General features: G+C 41.0%; 1 protein-coding gene across 1 annotated transcript in view; it reads right to left on the bottom strand.

Moving 5' to 3' along the window:
- The window catches only part of KIAA0825 (KIAA0825 ortholog), a 417,985-nt gene that overhangs the window by 209,414 nt on the left and 192,945 nt on the right, over positions 1 to 15,626 (bottom strand). Inside the window, exons 15-18 of the mRNA XM_065406817.1 lie at positions 15,177 to 15,365; positions 12,378 to 12,611; positions 10,313 to 10,721; positions 6,196 to 6,355 (exon numbers count right to left, since the gene is read on the bottom strand). Coding sequence (XP_065262889.1) covers positions 6,196 to 6,355; positions 10,313 to 10,721; positions 12,378 to 12,611; positions 15,177 to 15,365 — 992 coding nt within the window. The remainder of the gene's footprint in view (positions 1 to 6,195; positions 6,356 to 10,312; positions 10,722 to 12,377; positions 12,612 to 15,176; positions 15,366 to 15,626) is intronic.

Here is a 15,626-nt window from a genome sequence, read left to right on the forward strand (position 1 = left end):
AAATGTATCTTTTTTAACCACCTCTCCCTTCTCCTCCACCAGCTGCAAATGTTTCTCCTTCACAGAGGCTAGTGAATATTCGAAAGCGGAAGCGAAGGACGCGTGATGAAATGTTTACTGAACTACAGACTGCCTCCCACGCTGACAGAGCACAGCAGAATGCGTGGAGGCAGTCAATTACTGATTTTAGAAAAGCCCAATATGAGCGAGAGGAGAGGTGGCGTGCTGAATCGCGGGCTGAAGAGGAGAGGTTGCATGCTGAATCGCGGGCTGAAGAGGAGAGGTGGCGTCAGCTTGCACACAGAAGGCAAGAGTCGATGCTCCGGCTGCTGGAGCATCAAACTGATATGCTCCTGCGTATGGTTGAGCTGCAGGAAAGGCAGCAGGAGCAGAGACCGCTGCTACAGCCCCTGTGTAACCAACAGCCCTCCTCCCCAATTCCCATTGCCTCCTCACCCAGACGCCCAAGAACACGGTGGGGGGGCCTCTGGCCACCCAGTCACTCCACCCTAGATGATTTCCCGAGCAATAAGTGTTAAAGTTTTAAAGTTTTAAACTGCAGTGTGTCCTTTTCCTTCCCTCCTCCCCACCCATCCCGGGCTACCTTTGCAATTATCCCCCTAGTTGTGTGATGAATTAATAAAGAATGCATGAATGTGAAGTAACAATGACTTTATTGCCTCTGCAAGCGGTGCTCGAAGGGGGGAGGGAAGGGTGGGGTGGTTGGTTTACAGGGAAGTAGAGTGAACCGGGTGGGGGGGGGGGGGGTGGAGGGTTCATCAAGGAGAAACAAACAGAAGTTTCACACCGTAGCCTGGCCAGTCACAAAACTAGTTTTCAAAGCTTCTCTGATGCGCACCGCGCCCTGCTGTGCTGCTCTAACCGACCTGGTGTCTGGCTGCGCGTAATCAGCAGCCAGGCGATTTGCCTCTACCTCCCACCCCGCCATAAATGTCTCCCCCTTACTCTCACAGATATTGTGGAGCGCACAGCAAGCAGCAATAACAATGGGGATATTCTTTTCGCTAAGGTCTGAGCGAGTCAGTAAGCTGCGCCAGCGCGCTTTTAAACGCCCAAATGCACATTCCACCACCATTCAGCACTTGCTCAGCCTGTAGTTGAACAGGTCCTGACTCCTGTCCAGGCTGCCTGTGTACGGCTTCATGAGCCATGGCATTAAGGGGTAGGCTGGGTCCCCAAGGATCACGATAGGCATTTCAACATCCCCAACGGTTATTTTCTGGTCCGGGAAGAAAGTCCCTTCCTCCAGCTTTCGAAACAGAAGGGAGTGCCTGAAGACGCGAGCATCATGTACCCTTCCCGGCCAGCCCACGTTGATGTCGGTGAAACGTCCCTTGTGATCCACCAGGGCTTGCAGCAGCATTGAAAAGTACCCCTTGCGGTTTATGTACTCAGTGGTTTGGTGCTCCGGTGCCAAGATAGGGATATGGGTTCCGTCTATCGCCCCACCACAGTTTGGGAATCCCATTTCAGCAAAGCCATCCACTATGGCCTGCACGTTTCCCAGAGTCACTACCCTTGATATCACCAGGTCTCTCATTGCCCTGGCAACTTGGATCACAGCAGCCCCCACAGTAGATTTGCCCACTCCAAATTGATTCCCGACTGACCGGTAGCTGTCTGGCGTTGCAAGCTTCCAAAGGGCTATCGCCACTCGCTTCTCAACTGTGAGGGCTGCTCTCATCCTGGTATTCTGGCGCTTCAGGGCAGGGGAAAGCAAGTCACAAAGTTCCATGAAAGTGCCCTTACGCATGCGAAAGTTTCGCAGCCACTGGGAATCGTCCCACACCTGCAACACGATGCGGTCCCACCAGTCTGTGCTTGTTTCCCGGGCCCAGAATCGGCGTTCCACGGCATGAACCTGCCCCAGGAACACCATGATTTCCACATTGCTGGGGCCTGTGCCTTGTGAGAGGTCTAGGTCCATGTCCATTTCCTCATCACTCTCGTCGCCGCGCTGCAATCGCCTCCTCCTCGGCTGGTCCTGGTTTTGCTTTGGCATGTCCTGGCTCTGCATATACTCCAGGACAATGCGCGTGGTGTTCATAGTGCTCATAATTGCCGCGGTGATCTGAGCGGGCTCCATGATCCCAGTGCTAGCTATGGCGTCTGGTCTGAAAAAAGGCGCGAAACTAGTATCTGAAGGACCAGGGGAAGGAGAGAGGGAGGGAGGGAGGGAGGGGCGAGTGACGACATGGCGTACAGGTACAGGGAATTAAAATCAAGAAAGGTGGCTGTGCATCAGGGAGAAATACAAACAACTGTCACACAGAATGCCCCCCCCCCCCGAGATTGAACTCCTAAGCCTGGGTTTAGCGGGCCATTGATTTGACGGAGGGAGGGGGGAAGGAAATGAATACAGAACAAATCTATTTTTTACATCTTAAGACGACGGTGCAGCATGACTGATAGCCCTCGGCATTTTCTGGGTGCTTGGCAGCAAATACTGGGCGCTTGGCAGTATGATGATGACGGATACCAGTCATAATATACTATTTACTGCCAAAAGGCAAGGGGTTGCTGCTGTGTAGCAATGTAGCCCCACGTCTGCCAGCCACATGTCTGCCAGCACCCAGATCGCCCTCGGCCTCTTCTGGGTGCTTAGCAGACAATACTTGGCAGAAAATAGTATACTACGACTGATAGCCATCATCGTCAATACAGTTCGATAGGACAGAGCATGTCTGTCCAGGTGCCAATGATTGATGGCCACGGCTGTACGACGAGGACGGTTACCAGTCGTAATAAACCATCTACTGCCAAAAGGCAAAAGGTAAGGGGCTGGTGCAATGCAGCCCTACGGCTGCCAGCCCCACAGCTACCAGCACCCAGATCGCCGATGAAGGCTACCAGTCATGCTGCACCGTCTACCGCCAAAAGGCAGTTAGCTGCTGCTGCTGTGTAGCAATGCAGTCCCACGTCTGCCGGCACCCGGATGACATATGGTGACGGTGAGCTGAGCTGAGCGGGCTCCATGCTTGCCGTGGTATGTTGTCTGCACAGGTAACCCAGATAAAAAGGCGCAAATCTATTTTCTGCCGTTGCTGTGACGGAGGGGGAGGGGCCTGACGCAATGTACCCAGAACCCCCCGCGGCACTGTTTTGCATCATTCGGGCATTGCGATCTCAACCCATAATTCCAATGGGCGCCGGAGACTGCGGGAACTGTGGGATAGCTACCCATAGTGCAATGCGCCGGAAGTCGACGCTAGCCTCGGTACTGTGGACGCGGTCCGCCGACTTCATGCACTTAGAGCATTTATGTGGGGACACACACAATCGGCTGCATACAACCGATTTCTATAAAACCGGCTTCTATAAATTTGACCTAATTTCGTAGTGTAGACATACCCTCAGTCTATGAGAGGCTGTTTTCTTTGGTAGCCACCAGATGACAATTTCTATTTATTTATTTATATTATTTTGATTAATTCATAACTTCAGTACTACAGCTCCAAAAAACCTATTACAAATTTCAATAGCTTCGTGGTGCTGATTTCACAAAGTAAAGGTACTAAAAATCGCCATCTCATTTTCTCCATTCTTTGGAATGATTACTCTGAGCAGCCAGTTACTGATTTTTCATGTTAGCTTCTGTTCACATCACAAATTTTAAACTAGTTATGGAAAGCAGTGTTTAAAAGTGCTTAGCATGATTTTGTGCCAAAAACTATACATTTTTGAAGTGGTTTCACAGCCATGTTGAAGAAATCTGTTTGAGCCTTGCCAGGGTCTTGAGTATGGCCCCACTGAAAATGGTTTCACTTAAAGCTGTCGTATAGATGTACTCTTCACTTCCTTGCTTAAACTGTTGAGTGGTGTTGAGAGATGCTATTTAACAGATACTACGTTCTACTCCAAATAAGGCAAAATTTCAGTGATTTCTCTATATATGCATACTTTTATATGTACATACATCATAGCTAAAATTTACAAAAGCAGATGCACAAAGTTGGGCTCCAAAGTCCATATTTAGGCAACTAAACAACTGACTTGATTTTCTGAAGTCATGAGTGACCAGCCGCTCTTATTGACATAATATGGACTTAAGTGCCTAATTGTGGATTTAGAAGCATGACTGTAGGCAGTCATTTTTGAAAATCTTGGCTTATGCCTAAATTTGCAGTATCATGCATTCTGTTATATGCACTTGATTATACTATAACTACAAATATATATAAGTAATGCTTTTTTAAAAATTACGTAAATTCAGGCATGTACATCTGTAGTATCACTAGGGTTGCCAACCCTCCTGGTTTCGCCAGGAGTCTCCCGAAATCAGGCTCTATATCCCAGAGGCTACAGAAGCCAAACTGGGAGATTTTAGGTGCTAAAAGTCCGGCGACGCAGCAAGGCTAAAGCAGGCTCCCTGCCTGCCCTGGCTCCGCGCAGCTCCCGGAAGCAGCCGGCACCTCATTGTGGCTCCTGGGAGGAGCAGGGAGTCTCCACGCGCTGCCCCGCCCTGAACACCGACTCCGCAGCTCCCATTAGCCAGGAACTGCGGCCACTAGGAGCTGCGGTTGGTGCCTCTGGGCAGGGACAGTGCACAGAGACCCCTTGGCCCCCCTGCCTAGCAGCTGCTCCCAGAAGGATGTGCCAGTCGCTTTCGGGAGCCACCCGAAGTAAGCGCCACCTGGCCAGAGACCACCCCACATCTCTTCTTGCACCCAAACTCCCAGACAGAGGATGCACCCCTCCCGCACCCAATCTCCCTCCCAGAGCCCGCACCCCCTCCCGCACCCAAACTCCCTCCCAGAGCTTGCACCCCGCACCCCCTCCTGCACCCAAACTCCCTCCCAGAGCCCGCACCTCTTCCTGCATCCAAACCTCCTGCCCATACCTGGTGAAAGTGAGTGAGGGTGGGAGAGAGTGAGCGACGGAGGGAGGGGGGATGGAGTGTGTGGGGGTGTGGCCTTGGAGAAGGGGTGGGGCAGGGGTGTGGCCTCAGGGAAGAGGTGGGACTGGGCGAAGCAAGGGTGTTTGGGTTTGTGTGATTAGACAGTTGGCAACCCTAAGTATCACGCTATTAAATATACCTGTGTTTATTTAAATGTGTAATATTTTATGATTGTGTAGGATGAGGTGGAATCTTTTTAATAGTTTTGGGCAATTCAGTACATATAGGGTTACCATACATCCTGGTTTGAGGCTCCATCCTCTCTTTGGGCAGATTTTTCAAACTGGCAATGTCCGGGATTTTTGCAGAACAGATGCTGCAGCTTAGAAAGAGCCACGATTGGTCCGCTTCCCAATTGGTTTTGCCCCTGCATCTGCAGCTGATTGGTCCATTCCCCTGAAGTCACAGCTGCTGGATCCCACCCACCCAGGCCCTGGCTCTGGGGAGGGGTCCCTCAGGGAAGTGCTGACTGACGGCTGGCACTGCATCCTGGGCTTGCTCTAGCTGCACTGACACCGTGACAGGGAGCAAAACTGACCCCCACCTCCAGTGAGTACCCCCACCGCAGGTACCCCCCTCCCTTACCCCCCAACTGTACCCCCTCTAGTTCCTCTTCTCCCTCCCTCCAACTCCTCCATCCCCTGTCAGGGTCCTCTTTTTGGAAACCTGAAAAATGGTAACCCTAAATAATCAGAAATCATGAGAGACTCCTTTTATCTTGTCTAGATTCTATAGGTTGCAATACACAACTGAATTTGTTTCCAAATGGTTAGCACAGATGCTCTTATATGAATATTAAAAGTGATTTAACTACACAGGGTTATACAGATTATATCAGTCTTTCATCTGAATGAATTTACTTCACCACTACAGTTGTAGGGTTTGTCTGTTGTTGTTTTTTAAATCAGCAAAATTGACTTACGATGTTTAATTCTACTTCCTGTAGGAGTCAGATTTTCAATAGCATGCTGATTTTCTTACTATGTTCTAACTCCTAAAATAGATCTGTGGTCTACACAATATAAATCTGAAGCAAGTTTATGAGCCTTGCTACTGTTAAAGTACATAAATAAAATCTATATTGTTTCCTGTAAAGTAATCTTTACTATACAAATGCAGAAAAGCCTGAACCGAATAGGTTCTATTACAATGCAATATTGAGTTTGGTATTGACTTTAAGAAGCATTATCACCTCCTTGACTAACCCTTAGCTGCCAGCAGACGCTGCCTCAGGCCAGTACACACCTAATTGCTCGGTAAAAAGGCCGTTTCCCTACCTCATTGAGCCGGATGATGTGATAAATTTGCCTCAGGTACTCGCTGCCACCTGGTTTGTGGCAGATATCCAGGACCATCATGTTTATTTTCTGCTCAGTCAATTCAAATGCAATACCTCCCTTCTCTAACCCTGCACCTTCTTCTACTGAAATAAAGGCACTAAAATAAAGAAAGCATACAAATATTACTATTGTAAAGTAATAAACATTGTTAAACCACAAAATCTTAATACAAAGTGTTAATGCAAGTCCATATATAATATAATTTGTAAAGATCTGGATTGCACACAAAATGTTGCTGTTTAGATATATCTCTGAAGTTTTTATAAAATTATAATAAAAATAGTATGTTAAGCGCTTGAAAGCCTATTAAAACTATAAGCATTTTTGTTGCCTCTATATTCTTATCTATAAAGTATTTTCGCATTAGTGCAATTGTTGAAATTGCTGTAATCAGAAGGATGAAAACATAAAACATTTTAAAGAACATGTAAGAATTTTTTATTTTCTCTTAGCATTAAAAAGTATTTTTGCTACTAAAAACAGCATTAGCATTCAACCTTTTGCACATTTTTCTTTGCCTGTGATTGATTATATTAAAGACTAATTAAATGTCAGACAGATAGCCATTATACTGAGTATAAATTAGAAAATTTAAATCTTAGTCTGTTTTCCACTGGTTATTCATAGGTAGCCTTTTGCCACTTGTTGCCTTTATTTATTTATTTTTAACCTAGTATGGTACTTTCCTCCTGTTTCTTCTCTGCCATATGATCCTAAAAAATTCATGACTATGATTATTTGACTACTTTCCCTCTGTAAGAAACATAAACTAATAATTATGTGCTTACTAGGTATCTAGTGACAAACTCTGTTGAAATGCATCCTTATCAACTTTAAGCACCATCTATCTCAGAAGACCTTAAATACTGGGGTTTTGTAGCACAAATATAACTTGACACACAGCTATCACAGTGATGGACACATTAGACCTTTACTGACCACATCATGCTTGCTACATTCATTACTGTAGTCATACTAAGATCCACAACATAAGCATTCTGAGTGAAAGCCAAAGTTTTCATTGTTTATGGGTCTGAATAAAATTTTAAAAAATGTTGTGGTGCATACAGCTGTAAATTGCAGTTTACTATTGAAAATATGCCATGATTACAAAATAAGTTCTGCTGAAAGTTGCTGTTGACCTGAAGGCTCACTTAAATGCTACACAGCTGCTGGACATTAATGCTGATATTGCTTCCATGTGCAGCTTCAGAACTTCTTACAGAGTAAATAGTTGAAAATATAAACTAAAATTTTGTTCTTTGCTGAAATGAAGTAAATGATACTATGTTATTATGGCATATTTTATAGAAAAGCTTAAAAAGAAATTGATCTTTAGAATTAAAGCATATTTTAAGGCTGGTCTTTTGATGCTGTGTATAGATACAAACTGAATTTCTTGTCAAGCTTCTTAGAGGTTGACATTGAAAAAGTTGAGGCCCTCTGACAAAGGAGTGTATCAGTGTCAGCACCCAAATTGTATCCTTTCCTGTCCATCACTGTGCAGGTGAAGCAGATGATTGGATTCAGTCAGTGCTATGATTAATGAGTTCCTCTTTGGATTTGGGACTGCCTATCAATCATGTCATTAGGGAGAATGTGCCCTGAAAGAGGCAGACCTCAGCCAAGGAATAACTGCATTCATCTTAATCTGTATATGCACCCAGTCAGCCAAGTCAGGGTCACCATGATGAAAAACAATAATCTTCAACTCGACAAATTACTTTGCAAAGACAGACATTTCTTTACTTTTCGGGCTGTGTGTTCTCCAGAATGTAACTTGACTGTTTACAACTCGGGTGTTACTACAAAGTGAAGGTTGTTTTAATGAATAGTAATGCTTTCAGGCAATATAAAAGACAGGCAATGCATACAGCTGCCACTTTTTCCACAGTAGTTTTAAAAAAAAAATTCCATAAAGCAAAGTTAAATGTATGTTCAGCAACTGAAAAAATAACTAATTTTGTATATAATCAAAACAATAATCTTGTTTAACATAAAAAACACTATATGCTTTTGCTTACAAAAATATTATGCACTTCTGGTACATGTCTTGTGTGGTTCAGGTACACAGAAACTAGAGATATGGTGTGGGTGTGTGTATGTTATAATTGTTGATAGATAGATAGATAGATAGATAGATACTATAATTGTGCACATATAAATATGGATGTACATGCATACGTACACACATCATTTTAATCATAGGATGGGCTCCACAGTGTTCTATTGAAGATTCTTATAGGTAACTTATCTCAAAAGAATCAGTTTGAGATCAGAATCCTTCTTGAAAGATCCTTTTTTAGTTTAGCAAACTAAACAATTCTACATGGACCATTTCCTTACCTCTGCTAATACTCTGAATTTCTTACTTCACTGGATCTGTTTTATAAATTGTTTTAATAAATAACCTTTGGTTCTGCACTGAATAGCTCATCTACTTAGTCACTTTCCCTTTCAGGCACAGTAGCCTAGCACAAATTTAGACCCTGCTCCTGCAATGAGCTTCATGTTGGCAGACCCCATGCTCCAGTGGGGAGTTCTTCTATGTACAGAGACCCTCCCATGCAGAGCTCATCATGACTGGAGACTGATAATTCAATTCCCTAGACTCAAAATGAGTAAAAATATTCTTTTGACTAGTTGTTCAGCATCTTAAGGAAAGAGTCATTGCCCAAAGTCAGATACCTGGTGTGACAGCTATTAGATATTTTTTAAAATATTAGGAAAATTAGTATAATACTATACCTATTTGACTTTATGATTAATTTTTCAAATTAAGCAGACATAAAGAAAAAGTTAAAGGACATTTCTGAGAGTTATTAGGAGCTATCACTTAGACACTACTCTTAAATTGGATTGCCATTGCTTTAAAAAGGGGTCTATAAGCTGAGTAAATTATAAATTGAATTATGACATTATTCTGGTCGATATTAGTCTACAAATTTAAGAACATATTTTGCCTTATGACTACTCACATGGATGGCATCTGCCTTTAATCTTTTAATCATTGGATTAACGCTTGTAAATTGGTATTAAATGCAAATGTAAAGATTATGAAGGTCAATGTCAATGAGCATTTGTGTGATACTATTACTGCTTATTGCTATTCTTGCCAACTGAATGCCCCTAGAAGAAAAAAATGCCATACCTCAGTGTGCTGCACAAAAGCTTTTCATTTAGATTGGTGACTCAAATGTGAATTTCTATACTGTTTATATGGATTATTACTGGGAGGAAATTAATGACACTAACCTTGTAGAATATGTATGAAAATGACAAACCATTTTACTTTCAGTAGTTAAATTTATTTTGTGTAACTCCTATAAATTAATATCAGAAAGCTGATAGATAGTATTTTTAAACAATAATACATGTCACCAAAATTAGGCTATTTTCTTCCATAAAACTAATTTTTGATAAGAGAAAGCCATAAGCATATTTAGATCCATTCAACCCCTCCAGAAACCTTAGCAAGGTTTCAAAACATTTGGACATTGATGTCAAATCTGCAAGAACGTTGATATTTGTCTCATAAAGAAACAGTTGGGTGCCTTCCCTGTCCTGTTTTGATATGCCCGAATTGCCCTCAGGGTTTGTTGCTACAAAGTGAAATACGCTTATTTTTTTAATCACAGAAAAAATATAGAAAGCTGTTTAAAGACATTAAGTCCTCTTTAATTTAATCATCATAGCAAAATCCATTTACAAACATACTATACTGCCCTCCAGTTAGTGTACCTGTTCACATAAAGAAAGATTAGAAACTAAATTGTCCTTGTTTTACGATCACTGTGATAATCAGAAATCTCTTTGTGAGTAGACTGTTCCAATGAAACAACTGTGGTTTACGTTTTTACTATGCAATTGATTTCCACAAATCCTTTACTATCAAACTTTCACTCTTTTAAGAACTACTCTAAATTAGGGAAAATAAAATCAGTGTTCACCTGCATTTTGTTCACTGGTATGTATTTATTTGATGCTATTATGAACTTTTGCAAATAGCTCAATGAAAGAAATATATCATCTGAAAATATTAAATTCTTCTTACCAGTCAGTGCTCAATTTTCTTGCTTTCAGCAACTGGCTTTCAATCCAGTTTGGTCTTTGTTGTTCTATACTCTGTATAACCTTCTGTGTTACTTGTTTAGGACTACTTTTCTGTTTTCCCACAATACTTTCCAAACACACACGAACTAAACTGAGTTTCTCTTTGCTCCATCTGTCAAGCGTTGCACCTGTTAAAAGTTCTGCGGTGTTTCCATCCTCAAATATCCGACATATAATTACAATCAAGTTCCAGACAAGCAGACCAGCTTTCTTCGATTCAACAAAGTTTTTTGACATTTTCCTCTCAGACAGAAAAAAGAAGTATTTAATTGGGGGAGGCAAACATGCAATCACTGTAGGTAACTTGCTGATTACAATAGATACAGCCTGAGCTGCAAGCCTTGTGAAGCCTTAAAAAAAAGAAAGAAAAGAAGGTATGATTAACGTTAATATTCTGGTTCTATCACAGTACAGTTATGAGTGTTCTATGATGATGTCTAACTTTTGTAGTGAAAATGGCTGAAAAGATTAAGTGCTCAAAAGTGTAGCTAGACCTCTACTGTGCTTTACTGTATATTAATCTCCAAAAATCTGTTGAAATGAGATCCTGTAATGACCTGAAAATAGAAAACCAAGAAAATGTAGAATTAAGATAGCTATTCCATATATATCTATTCCTCTTGTGCTCATCTATTACAGCACAAATAATAGAGCACAGCCCAGATATTACAGCACATTTAATAGAGATAAAGATCACTCATTATTCTGAGTGACTTGGAATAAAATGGGACAACAGTTTGACTTTAAAATTACTTTGTGTTGTTGTTGTTGTTTTGTTTAATTTGCAGTGTAGGGTAATGTGCTAAATCTCTCAGAGTCTTGAAGTGTATTTGTAATGTTTAGTCCCCCCCCCGCCCTTTTCCTTTTTAAGCCCACAAATGTCCTCACATCACTCATGATTATTGGCTTCTGCAATATAAGCAAGATGTATGCTGGTACAGCACCTACTATTGAATCCTTCTGGAAATTGGAAGGTAACTACAAAAGAGACACAGATTGAAAAAAGAGAGAGAAGGACACAATTAAAAAGAGAAGGAGGCCAAGTAGACAGCATGAAAGAAATAAAAAGTGGGAAGGAAAAAGGATATGAAGAAGAATGGGGTAGATGCTCAAGCAGTGTAAAGCGGCCTTACAAAGTAGACTTAAAAATAATTTACTCCCACCTTATGGCCCCTTTTCATTGCCAGAATATTGTGAAGGGATGTCAGTGTAACTGAGAATCAGGTCATGATTTTGGTGCCAATCATTTTTTTTTGGATCCTTGCAAAAATTAAAATCATGGTTGTTTAGCCACAGGTGGTCAAAAAAAGTACTTGAAATAATCTTTACTCCCTATCCATTTTAAAAATGTTTTCTATTATCTATGTTTACCATATTACTTTTCTTATTTTAATAATGGTTTAGAGAAAAATATCTGCAGTTGCATATTGTATGCTAATTTCAATGCTATATAAATATAAATTGCTGTGTTATAAAGCAGTGATAAATGAGGTTGTAATGTTTCAACCCCAATAACATATCTTAATTAAAACTGTGATGACTATGGGATATTTACAACCAATGAAATCTAAAAGGTTCACAGTACTTTACACTGGTTGAGAAACAAAATGAACTAAAATGATTTCCTGGTTTTGATCACCAAGAGATCATCCTAGGATACCTTGAAGCATATTGTTCTATATCTTGAAGCACATAGTGCTGTGAGATATGTGAAAAGACTTAAAATAACTATATAGACTTTAAAAACACCACAGATGAGTGCAAGGATGTAAATCCCAAGTTACTGCAGTTCTAAATTAATAAAGAAGAAACGTACTGACTTATAACAATTTCACTAATACTTTTCTGAAAAAAATCAGGAAATTTGCTTGCAATTTACAATAATGTTTGTTGTCAAATCATAACACATATCAATTCTAATTCTTCAATTTTGATATGTTCTCATTAAATGGATAACACGCTCTTATGACAGGTTTATATGAGAACACTATTTAAGTGTCACCTACATTTCCCAGATTCTTTTCTCTTCATTTCTCTAGGTGTATAATTCCATTCCTTTGGAACTGTCTTCAGCAAACTTTCAGGAACTATTTGCTTGTGTTGATAGGTTCCATAGTTCTCTGTTGCCTCCCACGAATGCATCAAAGAAATTATTTGCTTCACTATACCCTTGACTGAATTAATCAAAGTCACCTTCAAACATCTGATAACCTCTGGCTCTGATTCACCACAACTAGAAACTTTAGACAAAAAAAAGCATTAAACATTCAATTTGCAAACAGCCATTTGTGCACATTTGATTACTATTAGAATTTCCAAAAGAGGTATTATAAAACCCTTGTGAAAAGAAGTGCAACAAAATTATGATTCAGAACAACTTCATAGTTACAGTCCTGTAACAAATTAGAGAAATATTACAAAATTAAAATAATATGGCTTGTATGATTTAATATTATAGGAGCATGTATTTTATAGTTTAATTTCTTTTTTCTTTTTCCCTTTAATTTGAAGCTAAAAATTACACTTTTCCAATTGATACTGTCCCTTTCCATGCTGCATATGTTTTTAGTTTATTTGTTTTAATGAAGCCAGCTGATATGACCATTTTTGTTTACTTCTTTACCTCCCTAGCTGGATCATCAATAACATTAGCACAGAACTGAGAATAGTATTTGATAGTTAACCAGACTGTTTGGTACTGCTTAATAAGAAAGCAAGCAGAAGGAAAACAGAAGAGAACATTCTAGTGACAAAATGATGGAATTAAAAAAAAAAACCCATCATCTAGCACAGAGTGCCGTCTATAGACAATATTACTATAGACAATATTCCACAAGTTAGTTATCTACAACACAGTTTATATTGTGAGTAGCAGGTATCAAGATGATTTAGGAGCATTCTTTCCCTTATTCTTAATATCTTAGAGAATTTACCATTCTCTCCAGAAAAGGGGCGCTGCAGCCCTCAAGTCACGTAGCATGTAGTTCCTACTGGAAGTTCCACCAGATGCTGGAGTGGCAATTTTGAAGGGCATGTGTGGAAGCAGATTGTCACAAAACTTCAAAATTTTGACTGAGTAGAGGCCACCACTACTTTACTACTATGCAGAACTAAAATGAAAAGCGATTTGTGGATGGGTGATGAAGGTAGTGGAATGAGGAAAAGGAAGGTGAGAATGAGGCAGACAGAAGGACCATACACCAATCAACAAATGAACTGGGCTGCAGGACAGCTAACAGTAGACCCCAAAATGGAACTCAGCAGAATTGTCCCTCAGAAAATTTGAGAATTTTCAGTTAAACCTGAATGGAGAAAGGAGAGAGAAAGCAGTAGGGAAGATGTCACCATCATAGTTTCAGGCCGGGGAGAGGTCTGGGGGTGCTGTAGCAGGAAAACTGAGCCACAGTGATTGAAAATGTAGCTCAACATTCTTGGAAGCAGTTGCTGCAGACGTCTTGGTGAGACAAGTGGGAGGGAATGCAAGGTGGGGATGCTGGAGCAGTAATTTTATGAAGTGTAGGCGCTATAGAGTTGTCTATTAAAATATATGGGAGCTGAACGTTGGTTCCTTTGGTCATTTAGTTGTCATATCTTAGGTCAGGGAAATTTGAATAGGCTCTTCTTAAAGCAGCATATTCTGTCTGATTGATAAAGGATGGTGTTACTGACAGCATAGAGTTCTTCCTTCTCTTTGTTATCTATCCTCTCCTCTTATTTCCCTCCTGCCTTTTCTTCTTTTCTTTTGTGCTATATCACCTCTCTCCTGTTTCATTTTTCTATTTTACTCCCTTTCCCACTGTTTTTTGGGGGAATGGAAGCTTCCACACAACCTAACTCTCTTCACCTGTTCTGGGGTCAGCTAGAGGCCTTTGTCCAAACTTCTTTTACCTGTCCAGGGGGACAAATGTCTGCCTCCATCCCTCTCTAAGTCTCATCCCCCACCCCAGGACCCTTCTGTAAGTTTCTATAGATCCCCACCTCTCATCCCTCTTTGAAACCCAACAGCCTCTGTGCCTTTCTTCTTCTCCCCTCCTTCTGTGCCTCAGGCCACCGGGTCTTCCCTGCAGCTCACTCACTCTTGCGGAGCATCTCCACCCCCTTGATGGTCACTACCCTCTTTCTTCTCTCTCACACCTTCACTCAGACCCCCCTCTCCCCAACTTTATTTTCCTCAGGGCCTCACCACTCCCCTTTCTCGGCACAGAGAGCTATCTACTCCCATCCCTTTCTTCCCCTTGGGTCCTACACCCTAACACTTTGGAAATCAGCAGTGGCCTCCAACTCCTATCCCAGACATCTCTCCCTGTCCACTCACAACTCGGACCCCTTTTCCCTTTGCATCACCAAGTAGCAGGGCTTCTGATCCATCCCAAACCAGCAGCCCCACTGCACCTCCTATGTTAGATAGGCAGGAACAGAGAAACTAAGCATTCAGCAATTATAGGAGGTGTTTGCTGCTTGCTGCCTGGGCCCTCTGCGATTTGGAACAGCCCTCACCCCCACAGTCAGAGGCAGACACTTTTGAAAATTGGACTCCCACTGTACCACACATTTTTCTACAACCACAGATACTGTATCCATGAAGATTTCCACTGTTTCTACAAACCCTTGATGAGGTATTAGACTGCAAACATTCATATATGATTCTTCAAAACACTTCAAAATTCTAATATTATTTTAAGTAAACTTCCATAATTTAGACCAACTTATTAAAACAAAAACTAATATCAAAAACTAATATATCTGAAAATGAACAAGATTAAACACTGGCTTTAAAATGTTTATATCTCTAATTGTTTTCATACCTGATATATTGTATAAGCAATCCCATAGTTGCTCTTTTTTCATGTAGCTCTCAAGAACTCTACCGAGTGATTTGGGTGATAAAGTGCAATAGGATAATACTGTAAAGATTGCTTCAGTCAAAGTAGGCTCTTTGTTATTTATCTGTTTTATGCAGGAACTTTGTTCATCACATTCTGATACTTCAATTTCTTGAAAATGAATAAAATAATGGTTAGCAGAATTTCCAATTAATTCTAGTTATAGAAATAAAAAGTGTCAAAGCAAACTGAAAACTGTATTTGAACTACATTTCAAAACACAATACCACTGAAATCTTTCACATAATAACATTTGATTCATTATGTCTGCTTAAGTTATAGCCAGTCATTAAAAAAATATCAGAAGTACTTAAAAAAAATACAGTATACTCCTACTTTAATTCAAAATACATTCAAAACATAATTAGAATT

Source organism: Emys orbicularis, chromosome 6, assembly GCF_028017835.1.
Source record: "Emys orbicularis isolate rEmyOrb1 chromosome 6, rEmyOrb1.hap1, whole genome shotgun sequence".
NCBI lineage: Eukaryota > Metazoa > Chordata > Testudines > Emydidae > Emys > Emys orbicularis.